Source organism: Pseudopodoces humilis, chromosome 5, assembly GCF_049639895.1.
Source record: "Pseudopodoces humilis isolate 2021_Gansu_Grassland_sample_001 chromosome 5, ASM4963989v1, whole genome shotgun sequence".
NCBI lineage: Eukaryota > Metazoa > Chordata > Aves > Passeriformes > Paridae > Pseudopodoces > Pseudopodoces humilis.
Window position 1 is genome coordinate 8,609,052 of NC_142204.1, and position 22,552 is coordinate 8,631,603.

The 22,552-nt window shown below is 40.4% G+C and overlaps 1 protein-coding gene across 3 annotated transcripts in view; it reads right to left on the reverse strand.

Moving 5' to 3' along the window:
- Positions 1-22,042, reverse strand: part of LRP6 (LDL receptor related protein 6) — a 120,038-nt gene extending 97,996 nt beyond the window's left edge. For all 3 annotated transcript variants that reach the window (XM_014256065.2, XM_088054798.1, XM_014256064.2), the window contains exons 1-2: positions 21,651-22,042; positions 7,693-8,086 (exon numbers count right to left, since the gene is read on the reverse strand). In XM_014256065.2, coding sequence (XP_014111540.2) covers positions 7,693-8,086; positions 21,651-21,705 — 449 coding nt within the window. In that variant the 5' untranslated portion in view covers positions 21,706-22,042. The remainder of the gene's footprint in view (positions 1-7,692; positions 8,087-21,650) is intronic.
- Between the last annotated feature and the right edge of the window lie 510 nt (positions 22,043-22,552).

Sequence of the window (22,552 nt, forward strand, 5' to 3'; positions counted from 1 at the left end):
CCAAAATTTCATACAGCTGAGTCCTCTGATTTTCATTTTTTAAACAAACTTAATCCATAGTTTAGTTAAAGAATATTATCAGTCTGTTTTAAATCATGCTAGCAAAGGAATTTATCAGCTTTCTTCAAGAAATAAGCCATAAATGAATCTCTCTTTTTGTCAAAAACATAAATCCTATTATTATTGTCCTCCAGAGGAACAAAGGAAACTTTCTGCTCCACTTTCTACAGCACAGACCAAAACCTTTGTTCTAAAGTTTGGACCAAACTTTACACTCTAAAATGAACACATTTCAGTAGCTCCCCAAAACACAGATGGAGGACACACCCAATCCACAACCAACCAGCCCCACTTTGATTTTAAATGAAGGAAATGTAAGATTTCTTCCATCTGTGCACCCTGTGAAAAGGCCAGACACCACCACACTCCTCTGACCCAACCGTGACTCAGGCTGGGTCTACACAGCTACTATTGCCTGTCAATTGTACAGGTGTGTTGGCTGATACATCACAGCAAGACCTGTGAGCGTAATTTCATCTTGGGGCAGAAAGTGTGTTTGTGGCACTGAAGCTCATCAAGAAAGGCAAGAAGATGGTTGCAGGATTCTGAATGAAAGTTTAAACCACACTGCAATGAGCTGTAATCACTAAAGGCTAATTTTGTCTTCTGGTGCAGATCTGCCTTAACAACCAGAGTCTGCAAGGCTCATCATAATTTCTGAAAAAATCTCCTCTATAATGTCTTGCCTTGAGATAGCAAAGAGATTACAAACAAAACCTTTCTCCAAGATGAATTATTAAAGTAATTCCTTGTGATTATTAAGCTCAGTCAGCTGCAATGGTTTTAGTAAGAAATCACACGCTCCCTGCTACAAGTCTTAATAGCTGTCATGAATTCTGAAGTTATGATTTCCTGATAAACACTGCCAAATTATCTAAGTTACATTTCGGGGAGAGAAGGATTATTTGTACAGTGGGGTTTTTTTTACTCTGGCCCCTTCCCCAGAAATTGCATGGATTTTCCTTTAAAGCCTCTCTGCTTCCTTAACAAGCAATGCTACTTTAGACTTCTCAAGCAAGAACATAGAATGAACAATTAATCAGATTATAACTCTCTGCTGCAAATTAATATGGTCCCTTTGAGTTTCTGTTAAATTATTAAAAGTTATCTTAGGACTATTTTTGTTTTTTTAAGTGTATGAAGAAAAATTAATTAACATAATGCCTAACAGAAACTTCAAATCATTATTTTTCTTTTTTTAAATACAACAGATCTTCATAGTCTAGACTTGGATGCTAAATTATATTACAGGGACTGAAAATGCAGATACAGAAGCCTGGCCAAAGACTCATCACCAGTTATTCATGCAAAGCAGAAATTACTACCTCACTTTAAATTCTTAGTTCTAACTAATTAAATAAACACTGCATACTAATCTGAAGTATACTTTGATACATGGAAACTTTACAGCAAGTTGCATGAAATAAACTAATTTCTGTCACCTTTATCACTGCAGCACTGACCTGTTAAATGACAGGACAAATGATACTCTTGAAAGTTACCTTAAATTGTCAATAGACTATCATTTTGCATTTCATATTTACATGTCTCACCCAAAGAAGTCTGAAACTGAAGATAAATTAAAAAAAAAAAAGCCAAAGAACTGAAATGTTCTGACAAACTTTATAGTGCTGCAAGACACTACTGACATTCACAGGAAGGTTTGCAGGGAGGGAAAGTGCAGCCCTCAACTGATCTTCTCTACAGTCTTGTTTTCTAGCCCAAGAACTGAATGAAGGAGATGGGGATGTCAGACTATTTTCAAAGTTGCCTACAGCTAAAAGCATCTATAAGTTTGTTATAAGAGTCTATAAGAACAATATTTCTCCTGCACTAATCAATTCTGTGCACTCTAGATTGATTTCTAGCAAGCCAAATCTCTCCCTTCTCCTCCCACAAGGAAAAAACTAGGTAAAACAACTACAAAATGAAGAAAATATAATAGCAAGCATGTTCCTCTGAGCTCCTGGCAACCTCTAGCAGTAGGGTGAGGACAGGCAGACAGTGGCAGTAACATCTAAAACCAGCATAGCAAGATTTACAAGAGAGCTCACCTCTCCAAGTCCTCACTGTTTTAAATATGTGGGTTTCTGGTTACCTTCCTTCACCTCCTCCTTCACATGAGGCGAAAAGAGATGATGAGGAAGAAACTAACATTTTGAGCTGTGCAATAAAATTACTCCTTTACAATTTCTGCATCTATCCAACATGAAAAAATTCTAGCATAGGACTAGAAACTAGCATCATATGAACCATATACGATCAATCTCAAACAATCTTTGCAAAGTTTTGCCTGTCAATGAGATTCAAACTAAGCAAAAAAGCCCGGAAGAAAAACAAGCAACCCCATAGAGTTAAAATTCAAGGCTATTACAGTAAATGAATAGTGTCTGATCTTGTTCCCACAAAGACCTTCATAGGACCAAGAGCCAAACTCCAAAATAACTGCTTATACTCAAGAAACAAAGGGAGCTGTAGTAGTTCTGGGACAGGAGTTAGCAAGGACATTCCAGATGCTCTGCCAGGCTCTTGCAGGATGAAGCATTGCACCCTGCTGGGTTTTGAATCACGCAGTATAAAAGCCTGGCCTAGGCAAGCTTTTCTGCTTTGAAAGGCCATGCCAGGAGATTCAGGTCAACCAGCAGTGCCTGTGCAAGGATCACCCAGCTACCAGTGACAGCAGAGATTCATTTTAGATCTTCCCAGAGTCACATGCAGCCCCAAGAGACAAGGTAGGCCACTCCTGGTGCAGTTTCATCAGGACAACCTCTGCAATACTGTTGCAATCTTTAAGCAATGAACCTTGCGGTTTGTTTAATACCCTAGTTATTACCCGAATTTAGTGATGTATTTGCAATCAACATCATCTGATCAACAGAGTCTCCTTAGGTGAAGAAAGATGAAATACACCTTATAAATCTCTGTGCCATAATCTGCACAGACAGGAGTCTGCAGATTTCATATCACTTGTCCACATGTCACCTATAAAACCTCAAAATTACCTCCTTAGTACACAGGCCAGGCTATAGAACAAACGATCAGCTGAGAGCACTGATCTGTCACCTGTGTAACATTACTGTCAGCAGAGGTGCAGCAGAAAGATTTCCAATGGGAAATTATCTGCTCATAGGAGAGGTGGCATCAAACAGGAGAAGGTATAAAGCAAAGCCTTCACTTACTTGCATTATTTTGGGAATTTACACCCAAAGTGCTATTTTATGTAATGTTAACTTGACTGAAAACAAAAATATCCTGTACAAGTGAATTTACTGGGAAATTCTGAATTTTTTTCATTTTTAAAATGTTTTTTTCCCAAAATCAAAGGTACAGTAACTGTTATTAGAGCTATCCATTTCCCTTTTCTTATTCTGTTGTACAACATCTACCATTCAGCAAAAGTACTACCACTTTCCACAATTTTGTTGCAATGTGCAGATGTAAGGCCTGTACTACAGTTGCTTTTGTGCTTGACATAGTCAGACACCAGTTTTCAACTTTCAAAAAACCGAAAGAAGTAGGTCCATAAAGAAAGTACGTGTTTCCTGCAAAATTTTACATGAAAAAAAATGCAAGTCTGCTGGGGAAGGGGTACCCATTAAACCTGAAGATCTTTCCCAACATTCAAAGTACTTCAGCCAGAAATCAACTTCAGCTGCCATAAAAAGCATTGTAGCTCTTTGTACTCTAATTCCATTCATTAACCAAAACCCTTTACAACCCTAAAGTTTTACAAGACCTTAACAATTAAGGTAACTCTATATAGTCACTTGATTTAAAACATGTCCTGAAAAGCAAGCAATTAGTCACCACTTCTAGGAGGCACTTAAAATTCCCTTTGTGGTAAACAATACACTTAGAAGAGAGTTCTGATAGAACTGGCCAGCTCAGAAAACTGAGCCAGTTCATTCTGATAGTGCTCCTTATGAAGAAATCTGATCCAGTTGTCTATAGGGTAATTTTTGGGGAACTGAAACTATGATAATGAAGTCTTTACCATAACGACAAAAAGTCTGTACAAATTAAAAACTAAAAATAAACAAACATACCAACCCCTCAACAACAAAAAAAACCAAAACACAACAAGAAAACAGCACTACAAATATACATTACTGCGCTTCAAAGCTGTACTTGCTCAGGAATCTGGATATGCCTTTTTTTTTCATCTTGAGTGCTGAAGCAGAAAAATCTCTTTTCCACTTTCTCAACTTTCATGTGAGCTGTTCTTAAATACAGCGCTCTCCTGCACTTGGTGATCTAACACCTGGTCTTCTCCTAGCAAAAAGTCACCATTAAACTGTCAGTGTTATCCCCAGCTGCAGATCTTATTAAAAAGGGTCTCATGTTTAACACCAGTCAGGAATAAACAGTTCTAGAAAGGATGGATAGGACAAAGGAGCCTTCCCGGAACCTGCCAGTTCACTTCAAAACCAGACTGAACAAACACCCCATTCCCCTCACCTTCATCTCAGGGCCCTTCTCTCTCCTGCTACACACAAAGTATTTTATTAATTATCAAGACGAGTGAAACAAGTAAGTAGTAGTGTATGAACATGAGCAATGAGAAGCTCAAACCTCAGAATGTACATGGGAGATGGCCAGTAAGAAAAATATAGATGTTTCAGATTTTAATGCCTTCCTACAGTAAGTAAAAAAAAACCAACCCAGACTTGGCTGCTGTGCCTCAGTTACCAAATAAGAAATACTTTCCATTAGTAAATCCATTGCATTTATTATTACTAATAAGACATAGGAACCAAGTTTAACTTCTACTCCAGTATCTCAGTTACACATAGAACCTCACACATGATCACCTAATGGTTTTGGCAGTGAAGTAAAGACTGCCCAAACCACTTATTCTTTAATGCCTCAACTGTTTCTGTAATGTGCTCAGAAAGAGCCCAATGACATTCCTCCAAAGCATCACAATAGCATCAAGCAGTGACCTTCAAAACCCTGGAGTATCCTACAGAAGCAGTTGCGAGAAAGACCAGAGCACTGGTGGAACATTTAAATTTTACTAAATTTCACTTTGAGAGACACTTCCAAGAAAATGCATTATTCATCATTATATATCTCTGCTAGTTTATACAGTTAATGTTTAATTTCCAAGTATGTATTCTCATGTTTTCAGCAAGAGAGATGCATTTAATAAATATACATCCAACTCCAGAAAAGACTAGTAGTTTAGGACTTACAACAGCTTTCTCATGAAACATTTGATGCAAGATAGTTAAGATAAACTATTTTTCACAATTTAACTTTGATGAAAAACTGAACTTACTGGTAAAAAGGACCTTAGTGTAAATTTTGCTGCTAAATTATTTATTTTCATGAATTGCAAGTTTAGAAAATTGTATCTGAAACAAACATCATCTGAGCACAATATGATGTGCTACAGGAAAATGTGAAAGGTTTCTTCTTGCTTTTTCAGGTTTCAGATTTTATTAACTGCTCTTAAAATGTTTTATGGCTTACTCCTACCACTATTTGCCAGGCAACATCTTGAAACCAAAAGACAATTACAGGGTTGAAAAATATGTAAATATTAGTGAAAGAAGCATCCATACAAGAAGAGTTTGGGGAATTATTTATCTTTTTAAATTTACGTATCTGTGCTCATGTCACCCTTCCACCTATATTTCAAGCCTTGGAGGCTATTCTGAATTGTAACCAAATTTATTAAAAGCTGAAAGCTTTTTTGCTATAAAACTGCATATGAGAACTGCAATATTTGCAACTGCAATATGGTAAACCAGAAAGTGGATATATACTGCTGTATTACCTTCCTAAAACATACCCTTCATATAACAACTTAGAAAGCAACCTATTCAAAAATTTTGAAGAAAGAAAATATTCTGTCCTTAAATTACAGTTGTTGGAGGAATTTTATTTTTTTTTATTAGAGGGGTTTTGTTTGGGTTTGGGAAGGGGATTTGGCTGTTTGCTTTTTATTGCTTGAGTTGTTTTGTTTTAAATTTCATCATAGTTTCAGGAACATTTACTCCTACTGCTTTAACAGATCATCAGTATGGAAAAATTTACAGGTTTGCTTTACTTTTGACCTATTTCATTTTTCTTCCTATATTTTCCTCTTGGTGTAAACTATTAAGAAAGAGTAAAAAGTATGCAAACACTGAGTTGGGATTGCTGAGCATATTAGTGTGCATATTCAGAAAATACAAACACTATTCAAGAAAAAGACCAACTGGCTTCACAACAGAGCTTTACACCTAACCAACAAGAATCTCATTTTCTCTGTACAAGCCAAATCAAAGCCATTTTAAATGTGTGTTTCCTTCCTTTTTCTCTCACTTTTGGGGTGGTGGGTAGAAAAGGCATGAACATTACATTACAGTTTCCTTACACTCTTAAAGGGTTTTAGAATCTAATAAAAAAAAAAAACCACTATCATTGCCTCCGATTTACAAGTTGCAAATACATGGGAAACACATACATCCATACTTTTGTTACTTCCAAAACTTGAAATATAGGTACTGGAAAATAAACATATTTTCTGTATATAAATTGTCAAAAGACTATTGAAACTGTAGAAGAAAATATTCAAGATACAGTATTTCTATGAAGTTCAGGAAAGAAGTCATGTTTTGCAGAGATTTTCTTCTTTTGGAGGAAAAAAGCCAAACAAAAATTATAATGCAAATAAGTGGCAAGCAGTGATACACAACCCTCATCTTTCCAAAGAAACAAGGCACTAATTTCCCCCCCCCAAAAAAAGAGTTGGCTGAAAAACATATATGAAATGGCAGTACAATAGATTAACTTCCTTGCTTGTTGAGGGAAAAAATATATAGTGAAAACAAGTTCTATACAACACATATAAAATCTTTTCAAAAGGTTCCACAGGATCAAGGATATTCCATTAGTATTCCACTTAGGCTCTCCCAAACACTTTGTCACAGATGACTTTGGAGTAACCTCAAGCCAGCCATTTATGTAACATCACCAAAACACCATTGAATTTTCCTTTGCTGGCAAACACTGCTTTGTCCCAAGAACAGAGCAAAAAGAGCCACACCCAGGGACTCAAACAGGAGCTGAGAAAATAACATCAGTTCTAGAAGGAGCTGGGACAAAAACACAGGATTTTTTAAAAAAGGAGTTTCCCCAAGGTTGGGGAAAGGAGCATCTCTTGTAAATTTTCTGATTAAACTTCAAAACACATCTCAAGTTGTTATTAATACAGTGTGTTGACTTCTCCCATTTCTTTAGATGCTTCAATATAGCATGAATATCAACAATGAAAAGAGCTCCAAAAAATTTAATTTCCTGACACTTCAGAGGCACAAGTCTATCTGTCCACAGGCAGCTGACACAGCCTTTTGAGGAAAGCAGATTGTATTAGGTTTTCAGTTAGAACTTCTCCATTTCTGCTAATTTTCTGCACTACAGCCAAACTAAGTTTCTAGCACTGTCTTTTAAAGTCTGATGATTCCTGATTGTTCACAAACCAACATGAATGGAATTTCAGAAGTCTGCAAATCACACCAATAGAAAGAGAAACAAATGATGCAAAATGGCTCAGGATAACTTTGAAAACTGCATTTGAAATCATTCAACAAACAAGAAATAGTACAAATTTTGGTATTTGTAACTATTTTTAAAAAGACTTACCCTCTTGCAGGATCTAAGGCAATTGCTCTGGGTTGATCCAATTCTTGCCAAAACAAAACTTTCCTCAGTGATCCATCTAAGTTAGAAACCTCAATCCGATTTGTTTCTGAATCTGTCCAGTACAACTTCTCCCCCAGCCAGTCACAGGCCAGCCCGTCGGGCGACAGAAGTCCAGAAACGACCACATTTTGTACACTCCCAGATTTATTGAACTCTGTCCGTTTGATGGCTTCCTCGCTGACATCACTCCAGTAAATCAAGCCCTTGAGGAACACAAAGTCCACTGCAGCCGCGTCCTCCAGGCCCCCAACAATCACTGTGGCATTCTCCTTGCCGTGGGCAGCATCCACCAGCCGCAGATCCCGGCGGTTCGCATACAGAAGTAGTGGAGCAGCTGCACACAGGACAGAAACAGGGGAGACAGACAGACAGATGTGTTAACATCACTCGTATCAAGCCTAACTTGCACTATGATGGTGCATCAGGCCATCAGTAGCTACTGATTAAATACTCTTTACAAAAATAAGAAGTACTGGGGAGACATTTTAAAGTTTGAATAAAAAGCACCAGCTTAAAGCTTTTCAACTTGGTTATAAGTCTTTGTAATGGGCAGCTCACTCTTCCGGGTTGTGCATTATTAAAATAACATTAAAGAAGAAGGGAGAGAACAAAAAAAATGGAGGTTTGAAAGTGCCCAAATGACATTGCTCTATAGAGAAGGACCAGAAAGACAAGAGCAAAGCAGTTTTCTAAGCACTCAGTACTGGCTCACCTGAGAATGGATTTTCTTGATAGAATTTAGTAATATACACCCCACCACTACAGAAGCATAATTCACATCAAGCTATCAGAGCAATCTGCATGTCAATACTCCCTGAAATTATGTATCTCAAACATTTATGTATAGTACATAAAAATACAAAATTAATTTCATAGCATCAGGCAAATAAATACTGGTTTAGCGTGCTGAAGGTGGTATAAGGAGGCAGGAAGAAAAAAATATACAGGAATGGACAACACAGTTCTTTCAAACTCAGCTCTACCATTCCTGCTTAGTTCTCTAACACAAAACCTTCCTTTCATGTGCTTTATTTGCATACTCTGTCAGTTTGCACAGTCTGTATATTTTTCATAACAACACCTAAAATGACTAATGTAAAGCAGTAACCATGAAAAAAGACAGTTTCTTAAATGTAGTATGCCTGCTTAATTGTCCTTAACCACAAACTATATATGGCATTATGAAAATTCCAGCCTCATTCCTACTTCAATGAAAGGTTCAGAAAAACACTACATTTGTATAAGGCAGACAATGACACCCTTTGACTATCAGAAAAGATTTCTACCTTTCCCTGTATTTACTCAGAAATTCTAGCACTAGAGCTCTACAGAAGCATTTAGATCCATAAATACTCCTCTATCTGTCACCACACAAATTTCACAGGGATCGTGCAGATTTATTCCTCAGCATAGATGGGCACTTCAAATTTGCAGCAGGATGGATGTCCTAACCAAAAGATCAAAATTTACAGAGCCAAGGTTATGCATGGCTCAGTAATGTCAAAAAGCCACACTGCCAAAAGAGGAACAGTTCCCTGTATGACAAACTCACACTGAAATTAGAAATACTAACAGACTTCAGTAAATTCAAAAGCTGGTTTCCAGGATTAGACTACTCCCCTCACTATCTTATCACAAAACAATTTCTCAAAGACACGGTCACATCTGAATTGGGAGAAGCTGAAAGAACTAAGAAAGTTCCTTCATCTACTTGCAATTAAATGAGTTCTATATATGTTTCAGGATGGTGGGAGTTTTGCTGGTTTTTAAGAAAACTGAATTGCTTAGTCTGTCATTCTAAATTCAGAAACACTGAATATAACTTGATTTATGATGAACTTTAGATAGAAGAAGGGAGGGCTGAAACTTGCACGTTAAGCTTTCCAGTTTGTTGTTACATTCAGAAATGAAGCCTGCATCACCAAAATAATAAAAACCAGGTTTGTTCCACTCCACCTCCAGTCCTCCCCAGAAAACACGAAGGCTTCAATGTGCTGTAAAACCCAGTTACTGAAGGCAGCATTAGGACAGGGTGTCATCTCTGCATTTACTTCACCCAGGCAGCAGTGCCAAGAGCAAAATTGTGCCAGAAGATCCCACCCTGTCCCAACTTCAAAAGCACAGGACACTGAAGAGACTGCTTTCTTGAATAATGTAGTTATGAACTGTACTAATGATCTGGGAAGAAGTCCAAGAACGTCTCCTTTCAAAGCTGGGCAACCATTTGGCAGTTTAAGTTGTAATGGGGCAAAAAGATACAAATCGGATTTTTTTTTTAAGGAGCTGAACTCTTTACATGTTTTTATTTCTCTTTCTATAGCCACAATAATAAAATATAGTGTAACTGCAGCAAATTACAATACATTGAACAGAAGAACATTCTTGAAAGATAAAAACACCTATCCTGGAAATAAAAAACAGAAATAGTAATGAATATTACCATGTCCTCTATGACCTGAGAAGCCTACATGCAGGTAATTCTTCTAATTAAAGTATCCAATACAGAGTAAAAGCTATGCTTAGCTATAAACTAAGATTTTTTTAGTACCCACCAGCAGAAACAAATGTTTCCTTATAGAACACAAAAGTTACCAAAACTCAGGTTTTACATATTTCAACAGCAACAAAAATAATTTACATGTTAAGAAACTTCTGCCAGTAGTGGTCACTGAGCCTGTAACTGTTTCTTAACTCCAATATTCAGGTAAGACCTTAAGTTTACCACATGCAGTATTGAGGTCCAGACATTGTCTTTTTTGCCTTACTTTTACAACTAGAATTCTACCAGCATCCTTCTTCCCACTGCCAAACTCCAGTTCATACACCACGAATTTCTCTTGGCTGCAACTCCTGTCTCTCTTACTGAAAGTTGCTAATCCCTAGGACACTCAAGTCTGCTTTCCCTTACACTTACTTACTTGGGTCTTGCTTTGTACATCTGACTTAAGGGCATCTATTACAGGCATAAAAATGCTGCCTCTGACAGGATGCAAAGTGATGAACCAACATAAAACAAGCACTTTACCAGCTAAAAAGGTTTTTTAATATTTTTGGTGTTTAAGAGGCAATTATAAGCTGTCAGAATTTGTCATGCTTTTCTTTAACTGGTCCAGCAGCCTTTTCCACAAATTCCCAGTTTCTCCTTTCTACCTAGAGTGACCCAAGACAGCTCTGGGTGCCATGAGGCAAGGCCAGTGATACCTTCAAGGTGCGCATTCTTTCACTGACATGGAGTTTAGCCTGGCTAAAGCAATTAGTCTTATTTCCACCAAATCCTTTTTTCTCAGTCCCAAGCCCCAGCAATGCTGTTCTCCCCCCTCCCTCAGTTAAGGGCCCCTCCCCAAGCTGATTCAAATCATTATGTCAGCAAAAGGTTTGACTGGGTTAGCAAGTTGAATCAACTCACGAACTGCTCCAGCGAACTCCAAAGCTGACATAAGGCATGCAGCAGGGAGCTGGAAGGGGAAGCAGTTCTCCCCCCTCCACTGGCAGCCTGCTGGATTTGCTCAAGATGAAACTGCAGCCATCTCCTTTCTCCCCAGCTTCCCTTCCAGCCCTTTTTGGACCCCTCTTTTGCACTGGCTCAAGCACTTGTCCCGTGCCATGGCGAAACAATGCAAGAAGTTAAACCAGCAGAAGGCTACCAAGCTCTCCCCACCACCTGCCAAAAAGCAGTTTTTAGCCAGCCATCATCCAGAATCAGTTCAGACCAAAAAGCAAATCAATGTAAGCACTAGCACAGCAGGGGAAGGAAGGACTGCATCAGCTTTGACTAATTATTTGAACCAGTTCCTCATGAACCTCCAGTTAAGGAACAGGACTCAGAGCAGAGATAGCCACTGATAAGTTGTGGCAACCTGCCACAGAATCACGGTTTGGAAACCACTGAACAACTGCTGACATTGTGGGAAGAAATATCCACATAGAAGTCACAGGTAAGAAACCCCATGGACTGTCACATTGGAGGATGATGTTGAGTTGGGAAGGGAGTACTCCCCATCTTTTAAAAGTCTTGCTGAAGAACTCTGAGCATCTAAAGTGAATTGGTAATGCCAAGCACACTTCTGTGAGGACAGCAAATGTGAGGACTGGAGAAAAGATAAGACACAGTGATGAAATGTACTAAATATGTGCTGACCTGGATGAGACACAGTAAGCAAGGACTCCAAAGGCATTGACAGAACGACATGTGCTCATACTCAGCTCACAAGAGAAGGAAAAGCAGGTAAATGGACATAGAAAACCAGCCAAGAACATTAATTGCAACCTCCCTAAAACCATTCAATATAGAAAACTCCTTGAATGCAATACAGTAATCAACCCCAAGATGTTCCACAGAGAACCAACACAAGAATGTAAGGAAAACTTACATTTGGACTGGCACAAGGCTTCTGGAGCAGTCAGTTATGAGGACTGTCCCTTCCCTCCCTGGGTTTCAAATTCCTTCATCACTGCTCATACTTCTAAGAAATTCTGTATATTTATTTTATGCAAATGTTTGAGTTTTGCTACTCAGTTTGGAGAAGCAAGAATGAAAAGATTGAGGTAGTATTGGGAATAAAGCCTGGGAGACCTGTATCAAATAAGAGAGACAATTTGAAAATTGACATAGTTTTTTTCCACATAGCAGGGAGCCAGCCTCAAGAAGCTTACACAGAGATGGTTTATATTTTCAAGCAAGCGATAAAATCACCAGGAAATACATAAGAGTTTTAAGCACAGCAAGCTACAGGCCAGGATTTTGCAGCAAGTTCTCCGTCACAGCACTTTCCCAATTTTTTCCATGCAATACACAATTCCATAAATTTTTAAAAATAAGAATAATGAACTGACTTACTAGTGCCTGCCATCCCTCCTTCACTGTGAACAGAGAGCAGTCTACTCTCAGAGCCTCCTTATTCTCACAAATATACTTGTAGGACACAGCAGGCAACCAGGAATTCAGTAAATGAGAATGAGGCAGCCCAAACTTGGCAGAAAGGACCTTTTCTCTTTTCAGCTAACCTAAAGTATATTCCTCAGGCTAAAGCCATGCAAAGGCTGTTCAGATGGTAACTCAAAAGGTCACAGGAGCAGCAGGCCAGTGAAGGAGATTAGCAGTCATATCAGTGCAACAGCAAAGACACCAAGCTAGGCAATAATAGCATTTGGATTCTGCACTAAACTTTACTGTTTTCAGGCCTTTGGCCAGTTACTAGCTGTAGAGACCAAGACAACCTGCAGGACTAGCTAGTACAGAGGCAGTAAGTCGTCTTTTAGCCTGCTAAAAACAGGAAAAAAATTACCTTACTAAAGACAGAAGGATGGAGACATGAGAATGAGAGTAGGAAAAAAGAAAAGAAATAGGGCTTCAGGGAAGGATAGAAATACGAGGTCCAAGCATAAAAAAGCCAACAGGCCTGCCAGATTATAGCAAAAGCACTCATGTCTGAAGTACACCATGAAGTCCCAGCCTATGACAGTCAAAATCTTTCTGAATAGTAGGCATCACCTGCCAAATCATCCCACTGGCAACAGAGCCATACAGCAGGATTAACTGTATGGCTCTTCTCAGAGCTAGGTAGCACAGTCATACAGATCCTTTGTCCACCTTTCTGTAAAGTGTACTCCCCTGTTCTGAAGTTCTTTTGATTGCACTCTTATGGGGGTGGAACACAGCTCTGACATTTTTCTAGCTTTCTGCTCTGAATCTACCTGGCTGACAACAGGATGAACGGAGAGCTGATGCTCCCTGGTCAGGCATCAGCTTGCAGCTGCATTGCCATAAAACACTACCACCACCTTCTTCCATGACCCTTCTGCTTAAAGAGCAGCAGCAAAATAAAGGTGACCAGGCACTTTCCAGAGCAAACTGCAGGCTATGGAAAGCAGAAAGGCTCCTTAGGGATGTGTAATCAAATACTTCCATGATCCACATTAATGTCTGCAGAACTTCAACATTATACAGCTCATTTTCTCAAGTGTCCTTGTAATCTTCCTTCAGCACTCTTACAGCCTCTCAAATGGTTGTCAGAATAACACATAGCACTGCAGATGAAGTCATACCAGTTCCACATACGTTGGCAATACTTCCCCAGTTCTACTGGCAACACCCATGTTTAAATCGACACAATCTGTTTAATGAAAAAGTTAGTTAGCAAGCACCTCTGCTCCTGAGGAAATAAGTCTTGTTTGGCTCTACCAATGAGAGTTCCACATCTGACCAGGGATGGTATTCTCCAATCTAAACTAAGTGCTGTGATGACAGGGAAGGCAACTGGACCACACTTAAAACAAAACACTGCCCTTCACACCTTCTGGCATCACCTTTTCCTACAGCATTTTTAACAGTAAGAAAACAAACCAAAAGTCTTGATCATATTCCTCAGGAAGCTGTTGAAGCTGAGTCCATCCGCTGAAGGAGAGTGCCGAGACATGACACAGTGGTGCTGTGACAGCAGGAGCTCATTTCCCAAATTCTAGGAAGGCTAAAGGCTGCAAGACTTTGTACACCCTGGCAAGCCAAGGTGGGAATGCCCCAAGGTTTGCTGCTACTCTGGAGCAATTGCAGCTCATGATGTGTTCCAGCCTAAACAGCTCACACTTGAGGGTGCACATGTGGTTGGGAATGGCCTGGAAGTGTTACTCTCAGTCACTCCTACCAGCTCACTCATCTCCTTTGCTGGAGTGTAACCCAAGTACATGACAACAGCCCAAGCCTTACCTTGATTGCTGTTAGTTCCACATGGATCAAAGAATTCACACCCTCAACAACAGCACACATCTAATAAACTAGGCTTTTGTCCACACTGACAAAAAGTTCACAGTCAATGAACCACTCTCAGATGACTTTTCCAACAATTTATCCAAGGTTGCACACCAGTCTAAAAGATACTTAAAAAATATTTATTGAAGTGTGTCAGTTTGTCTCACTAAGTAAAAACCAAATCAAACAAAACAGCTTATTTATTCTCTTTTGAGGCTGGGGATTTTTGTTTAGATTTTTTAAGCACTATCAGGAAGTTGCTTTAAAGCAGGAACACAGAACTTAGCACAAAAAAAAACCCTTATCAAATGAAAGGTTAGGGACTGCTTTTAATGGGTAAGGAAAGATGTGCACATACTTCAATAAATTTGAGAATTATTGGACATTGTATTTTGTGAAAAAATGTAGCATACTTTTAACTCTCATACTTTTAATATCCCAGCACTATTAATGTCAAATGTTCAATAGGCTTACATTTGATGTAATGACACATAGGGGAAAAAAAAAATCAAACAAACTACCCCATAAAAAACCACACACACACACACACACATATATGCAGGATCCCTTGGAAAGGGTGAACGACCTTGTCTTTTTCATAATGAATGGGACTCATTTCTAGAAATCCAAAAGAAAAACAAACCCATAAACACAAAACCACACAACTTGGAATTATCTTACTCATTTTACCATAACCCACAGGGTAAAAGGGTAACTGCTGAACTTCAGTTAAGTTTTTGAGCTATATGAACATCACCACATTTTCTAAATGGATATAATAAGACTCACCACAAGGTCTACAAATTCCTCTTCATTGTTCTTAATATTCTTTCTCTATTCATCTGTGTGTGGACAAGAGGATTCTTGAATTTTCAAAGTGTTAATATTTTAATTAACACTAATACTATGAGTATAAGCAGGTGTTTAGACAGAATAACTAAGGAAGCAAAGTTTGAAGTCCTATGACACCTTAAATTTCTATTACTTTCCACATATCCTTAACTTCCAGAATTCCAGCAAACATATCAGCACCTTTCTAGAAGCATGAACTCTCTGACAATGGACAGAGGAGAATCTTTGTTATTAAGGAGTTCTAGAGGCACAAATAGTTAAAAAACCCAAGCACACTACATACAAACTATATTTTTCCTCTGAGAACAGATTGGGCAGAGAGGGGATGAATAAGGGGAAAAATATAAAGGTATAGAGAAGAAAACAAACAATTTTTGATTAAGCAAAATTATATGGCTAGTTGATTAAATTTTTCTGTCTCAAATATGATTACTTTTAAAATCGGACATCAAGAACTCACACATGGACCTCATAAACAGAACTAAAACTATAATCCCATTATTGCCACATTGATTATATCACAAGGGAGTAATTCTATTTAGGTAATGTGATCCTGTAACAAGACACTAAAAAAATCTGTATGAATGTTGCCATTTTCCATGTATGTTTATATTTAAAACATTTCCTTATTGTTCTCTCCATATAAATACTGAAGCTCAAAAAACATTCCATCTTTTAAACTGACATGCTTCTTTCTCCAAGTAGTTTATGACATTTTGCAAAGGAAACAAAGTTTTACTAACTAAAGCATTGCTTCTTTTAATGTAGACTTTGACTGGTTAATTTCTTATAAGTCTATTAAGAACAAGGTATTACAGACAAAGGTATTAACAATATTCCCATTCTATTCATAGACTGATATGTTTGACTCCATTTAAAATTGGTGGGGAACTGTGCCAACTACATGAAAATCGAAAGGTCTGCAGCAAGACAATAATGAGACAAAAACCCCACCCTATTTTCATAACCATTTCACCAGAGAACATATCAAAAAGCAGAAATAACAACAAGATAATTTCTAGTTGCAAATGCAAGCACTATGTTCTAAATTTGCCCATGTGGAACAAATAGCAAACCTTTCACATTGTGAATGTCCCGACATAAATATTTATAAACTACAAGGATATCTAGAGAGTTTAATGAAGTCTCCCTATGTCAGCTTGCCTGGCAAATATATAAATTGGAAAATGTTGATTAATATTTAGTGTGTCAATACCCAGCATTTATGTACAATCCATTAAAGATCCAAAGATTTCCCTTTTCAAGCCTTGGACAATTACCAGAAAAGAATGACAGCCTCTTCATTTGGAGCACTGTGTATTCTGTATCTCTGCAAGTGGTACATACTTTGAAGCCACACCTGATGTGTAAGCTGAAAAACTAAGGGTTATTAGGAGAGCATGTACTTTGTTCACTGAATGGTAATTACACTTTGGAATAGTCATCACTACAAAGTGCTCGGCACAGAAGAAGTGGAAGCACTGGCTGCTGGCTCATCCCAAACCTCATGTGCACACATCAACAGTCACCCTTAGTGAGCCACAGCATTTAAAACTCATTTAAAACTGAGGGCTCAGTTTTAAGCGGGGAGCACCAACTGCAAACACAAGCAGACCATCCTTGAAGCCTGCAGGGCAGCTGCATTCCCCTCCACATCTTTCTAAGCAACATACACCTCTTACTGGTACAATTCCATCTGAGGGAAATTCCTTGTCAACCTGAATTCTACCCAAATCTTTCAGGTGAGGTGAAACATGAGGGCTCCCCAACAGGAGAACTGAAGAAGGACCTGAGCAAGTAGGCAATCAAACAACTCCCAGACACAGCAGAACCACCAGCTCAGCCAGAAGCAGGAGCATGCAATAAAGCTTTAGCTCTAGCTGCATTTCTGGTGCCACACAACAGTAACATGGACACCTCCCAAAAAGTACAAGGAAATTTTGAAGATGCCACCAGCAAAGCAACTCAAATATTTAACATTTCTTAGGAAATTAATGAGGTTAAATATATTGGGGACAAAGAATATAGTATTTAAGTCTGCAGACTGGCTACCAGAGGATATGCATGGTGACAGAGCAGAAACTGAGACCTGTTTCTCTCTGTTTTCCTGCCCTAGCCTACTCCCTCAGAGGGAAGAAAAAATATCTTCACTCTACTTAGTTTAAACTAAAAAGTAAATCCTATATTACAAGCACTGCAGCAGATATTTTTGAAATGCGACATTGTCATAAAGGTGGATTACAGATGTCCAAAGGAATCAGATTTCTCCAGCTCCCAAAGACAGAGCTTAAAAGGTTCCTATATGCCCAATCCTTAAGAAAAAACAAAACAAAACAAAACCCTTCTACATATTCTACACCTTGTAGCCAAATTCCTTACCTAGAACTTGGAGAATGCAGATTGAAGCAATTCTCTAGGGAAAAAGAAACATGAATACAGTTCATGCCCCTCTAACCAGTATTGCTGAGAAACAAGAACAAAGCTTTCCATCTGAATATCTTCATATAACTCATGCTGAAGGATACAAGTCTTTTACCTGCATATACCTCTGACCAGAACTTTCCTGCTTCTTCAGAACTTCCCTATATCTTGTCAGAAATGCTACTTTACCTCACCTCTAAGACAGAGTAAAAAATGCAATCAAAGTTTTTAAATCCTAATTTTTCAGTTTTAAATAAAAGCGAAAGCAATCTGGAGATAACTAAACTATATCACAGAAATGCAATCAAAAGAACTATAAAATTAATAGTGGATTTTGGAACAACTTAGATGACACTAATTTTAGACTATTCTATGAAAATATTAAAGAGGGCAATGGCAGACAAGGGCACACTGATTTCTGAGGAATCATGCAATGAAGAAACATAACTAGAAAATGGTTGATTCAAGCTTGAGTGAAGAAACAGACCATGATTATTAAAAAAAAAATATATATATTTCCAAGTCTTATTGCCATAGTATTGTACAGTCTCTAGGTGAAGAGACCCTTCACCTGAATGCAAATGTGAAATGGCACCTGAAATGCCACATTTGGTCTCCAACCTGAGTGCTTCAGGAGCAAAAACCTATTCCTTATCCCCTTCTCTGACTTCTGGTAGAAAAATAAGTGCACACACCATCAAAGTTTAGCAAAGTTTCGAACACACCACAGCGTAGCAAAGTTTCAAACATTAAACTCCTCTAAACAACATGCAAATAGATCTGTCTTTGGAAAAACCACAAAAAAACCAAGGATCTGTTTATGAAAACAGAAACAATGGATTAAAATCAATTAAAACAGTAACAATATTACAACAATAATAATGGATTCAGACAAACTCTTTTCTGAACTCTAGGGAAGCATAGTTTTAAAATACCAATTACTAAAAAGGCATTTTCCTTTCTTCACTATCTGACCCTAAACACAGAGGACTGTAACATTCAGTAGGTTTGCACAAATACCCTTTATAAGATTTCTATTCAAGCAAGAGCTTTATGCACTGCCTGCATGATCAGTGTTTAAAGCCAAAACAAAACAGCAATTGCATGCTGGCTGGAGAGCTATTTCAGGAAGAAAGCAAGCCAAGAACAGTGGTGTAGGAAACCTCTCTTTATCACTTTTTAAAAAGTTGAAACCTCAGTTTCACAGTTATCTGTAGCATCCTGACAGATGCGATGACACTGCTTTTGCCTCTTTGCAGCTGTCAGTTATCTAAAAATCATCTCTCTGATTGGTTTCACAGCTGTCCTGAAGAACACCTCAAAGTTGCCAGGGAGCAGCCTTAAGTCCACTCCTCTGGAATACCCTAAGGAAGTGGCTTCAAGAAGCACTGCTGGTCAGAGAGGTGGAAGCCCAATCTCCCAAATCAAACCATGGGCGAAGAGGACAGAACAGAGACCAGCGACATCCTTCTTCCAGCAGCTATAACATTAGAAAAAGCCCCAAGCCCAAAGCACAGAACCTCCACAGCAAGCTATCATGATGATAACCTCCTGTCGCTTAGAAATTCAAACACTTGCCCTGACAACATCAGTAGGACCTAATTTATTGCAGTCCTTGGATGATTTTTGAGACAGGTGCCTTGCCCTGTGCATCCATTTTTAGCCAGTAACAGCCTCATATTTCTTCAAGTCTTTATGCATTTCCAGGGTACTGATTTTATTCCTTTTCAGACTGGTAAGCAAGTCTACCAGAATTTTTTTCAGAGTAATAATTCAGCTGTCATAAACCTTTGTCCATTTGTGTTTTCTACAAGAACAGGAGGCTGGCTCTGGAAGCAGAGAGGATACTGCAATCCACAAACACACACTACTACATTTGCTGAGTTTCTGTCTCCAGCACTGTCGGCTTGGCATGCTCTACAGACAGCACTGAATTCACAAACCAAACAGTGAACTTCCTAACTTCAACTCTACTTTCATGTATAAGCTTATTCATACTCATGCTGGCACTCCCTCTGCCTCATTAAGGAACTGCTGACACCTCTTCTGAACTCAACACATCTTACTCGAACCTACTGTACTTGCATAGATGCTGTTTATTAGGGAGGATTATGCATTAAAATTTGATTTTTGTTTCTTCACGGTTCAGCTGTTCCTGCTGTTTATCTCCAGCTAAAGTAACAATTAGCCAGGAGGAAAATTACTATCATGTCACAAACAGAGGATTACAACTTCAGGTAGGCAATCAAACAGCAGGGCAGCAGGAACACAGATGAAACAGAAATGCTGTTTGGATACAAATGTCCTTGGCAATAGACAGAGGTGAGAGATGAGAAAATAAATTACAGCCATATGATTTATAAACTGAATGCTTCTTCAAAGTGTCCCATTAAGCATGAAGTATACAAAAATTTGCAAAAGCACATGCCACTATTTTGAGATTAATTTGCAGAAATCACTGTAACAATCATCACATAGAACAATTATTTCTGTGCTGTCATTTGAACTAGACTGAACATCAAACTAAAGCCAAACACGGGTATATTAAGAATGGGTATGATTGTTACTTATTAAAAGAAACTAATCAGGAAACAGTTTCTCCCGATACTCCTGAGCCAACTTAACTTTTAAAATTTGGCGTTTTAACTGCCACAACATGAAGTATGAAAAGTTACACATGCCATTTAAATAAGTATATTTGTATCTCTGCAAACATGATACAATATGGCAAACAGATGCACAGGGTAAAAAAAAAAAAAAGCTATGGATGAGATGAAAATCTTAGTTTTCCAGATCACTGAGCAACTGGAGACTGAGCAGTTACTTCAATCTATGCCACCTTTAGATTAACTTTCATCAAAACACTCTAATGGGGATGAACTCTCTAATTCAAAATGTAGTCAATTAACTGTCAGCAATTAATCTCTTCCCATCTAGTATGAAAAAAGTCAAAATCAAGTAAACAGAGAAATTATGTATGCAAGCACCACAGGCATTTCTTCCCAGAAAGACTGAGCACAGATAACACTCTAGTTAGGTTTGCATATAAAAAAAAATTGAAAAAATCCTGTTTTCTTTCAGACTGTCCCCTGCAAGACAAGAAATTTGTAGCAGCCGGGAAGTAGAATCAAAATTCTCAGCTACTTTAAGTAACAACCCCTTGTAAGGCACTCGACTGCTCCTCTGCTCCTTTAAAGCTGTATGAGCATCCGTGGTGGTTCACCAGAGAAACACAAACTTCTTTCAAGTCCCAGCGCAGCGCCAGCCCAGCTGAAAGCTGAGCCTTCACTGCTCCCCTCGCTCCCTCGCCTGCGAGGAGCGGGTCGGGGCCGCACCGCTTTCCTGGCATTCCCCGCTCCCGCACCCCGCAGGATAGAACCGCGCGGGTAACAGGACCAGCCCGGCGATGGGCACAGCGGGACCAGCCTGACACCGGCGGGGCCGAGCTCTGCCCCAGAGCCGCTGGTGCCCACGAACTGCTGGGGTTGCAGAGAGACATGGGGGGAGCGTGAGGTAGTTTAAGACGAGCCTAAAAAAAACAAAAAAAAAAAACCAAAAAAAAACCCAAACAAACAAAAAAAAAAGTAAGGAAAAAAAAAAAGAGGAAAAGAAAAAGAAAAACTTGAAAACAACAATGGGGCGGGTCGGGACGCGGCCGGTGGCCGCTGGCAGAGAGGGCTGCTCCCGGCGCGGTTCGGGAAGTTGCTCAGGAGCCGGGGAGGAGACGGCCGCCGGGAGCGAGCGCTGCCCCCGCACCGGGCCCCGCGCCCCGCCGGCAGCCAGGCCTCGCCGCTCCCCTCCCGCACGCCCAAACATGGCCCCTCGCCACCAACCCGGCAACTTTCCCCCTGCCCCTCCCGCCGCCGCCCGCCCCGCTCACCTCGCATCAGGGAACAAAAACTGCAGGCGAGTAGGCTGCGCAGGACGGCCCCCATTTTCCCTCCCTCCTCGCTCTCACCGGCGGGGAGGCGGCGGCGGGGAGCAGTACCTCCGCTGCCAGTTCATGCTTCCAAGCGGGCGGGGGAAGCGGCGGGGAAAGGGAGGGGGCTGGGGGGCTGGGAGGCGGGGAAGGGCGGCCGCGGAGATCCCCCCTCGCCGGTCCCTAGCAGGCCACTGGCCCCGGCGTGCCGCCGCGGGAGCGGGCGCTGCCCTCCATGCCGGCTGATGCTGCTGCTGTTGCTGCCTCCGCCTCACCGCGACCGCCGCGGTCCTTCCCCCATCCACCCCTCCGCCTCCGCCAGCCGCGCACAGGCGCAGGGATACAGTCCTCCTCCTCTTCCTTCTCCTCCTCCTCCCGCGCCGTGCCCGGCCGGCTCCCGGCGCAGCGCCCGCCCCCGGCACCGCTCCCGCCGGGGAGGGCCGGAGCGGAGGGGTGGGGGCGCTCTGCTTCCCCTCTCCCGGGCGGGATCGCGCACACCCCTGGCAGCCACGTAGCCGGCGGGGAGCGCGGCTCGGGGGAGCTCCCTAAGGGAGGGAGGTGAGCGGGGTTACAGCACCCCCCGAGCACAGGGAAGGGGCGAAGTGGGGGGCGCCCGCATTCCAGCGGGACTACTTTGCCCCCTCCGCCGCCTGCGATGCGGTTCAGCCCTGGCCCGTGAGGACGGGACTACTTTCTGCCACAGAGCTGCGGCGGCGTCCGAGCGGCAGCACAAAGGCTCCGATCCCGATTCCGATCCTGATCCCGATCCCGCTTCTGCTCCTGGAACGGGCTGTAACGCCGGAGTATCGCCCGGGGGGCGGGCGGCAGCAGGCAGGGTGGCAAAATGAAGTTATGGTCCCTTC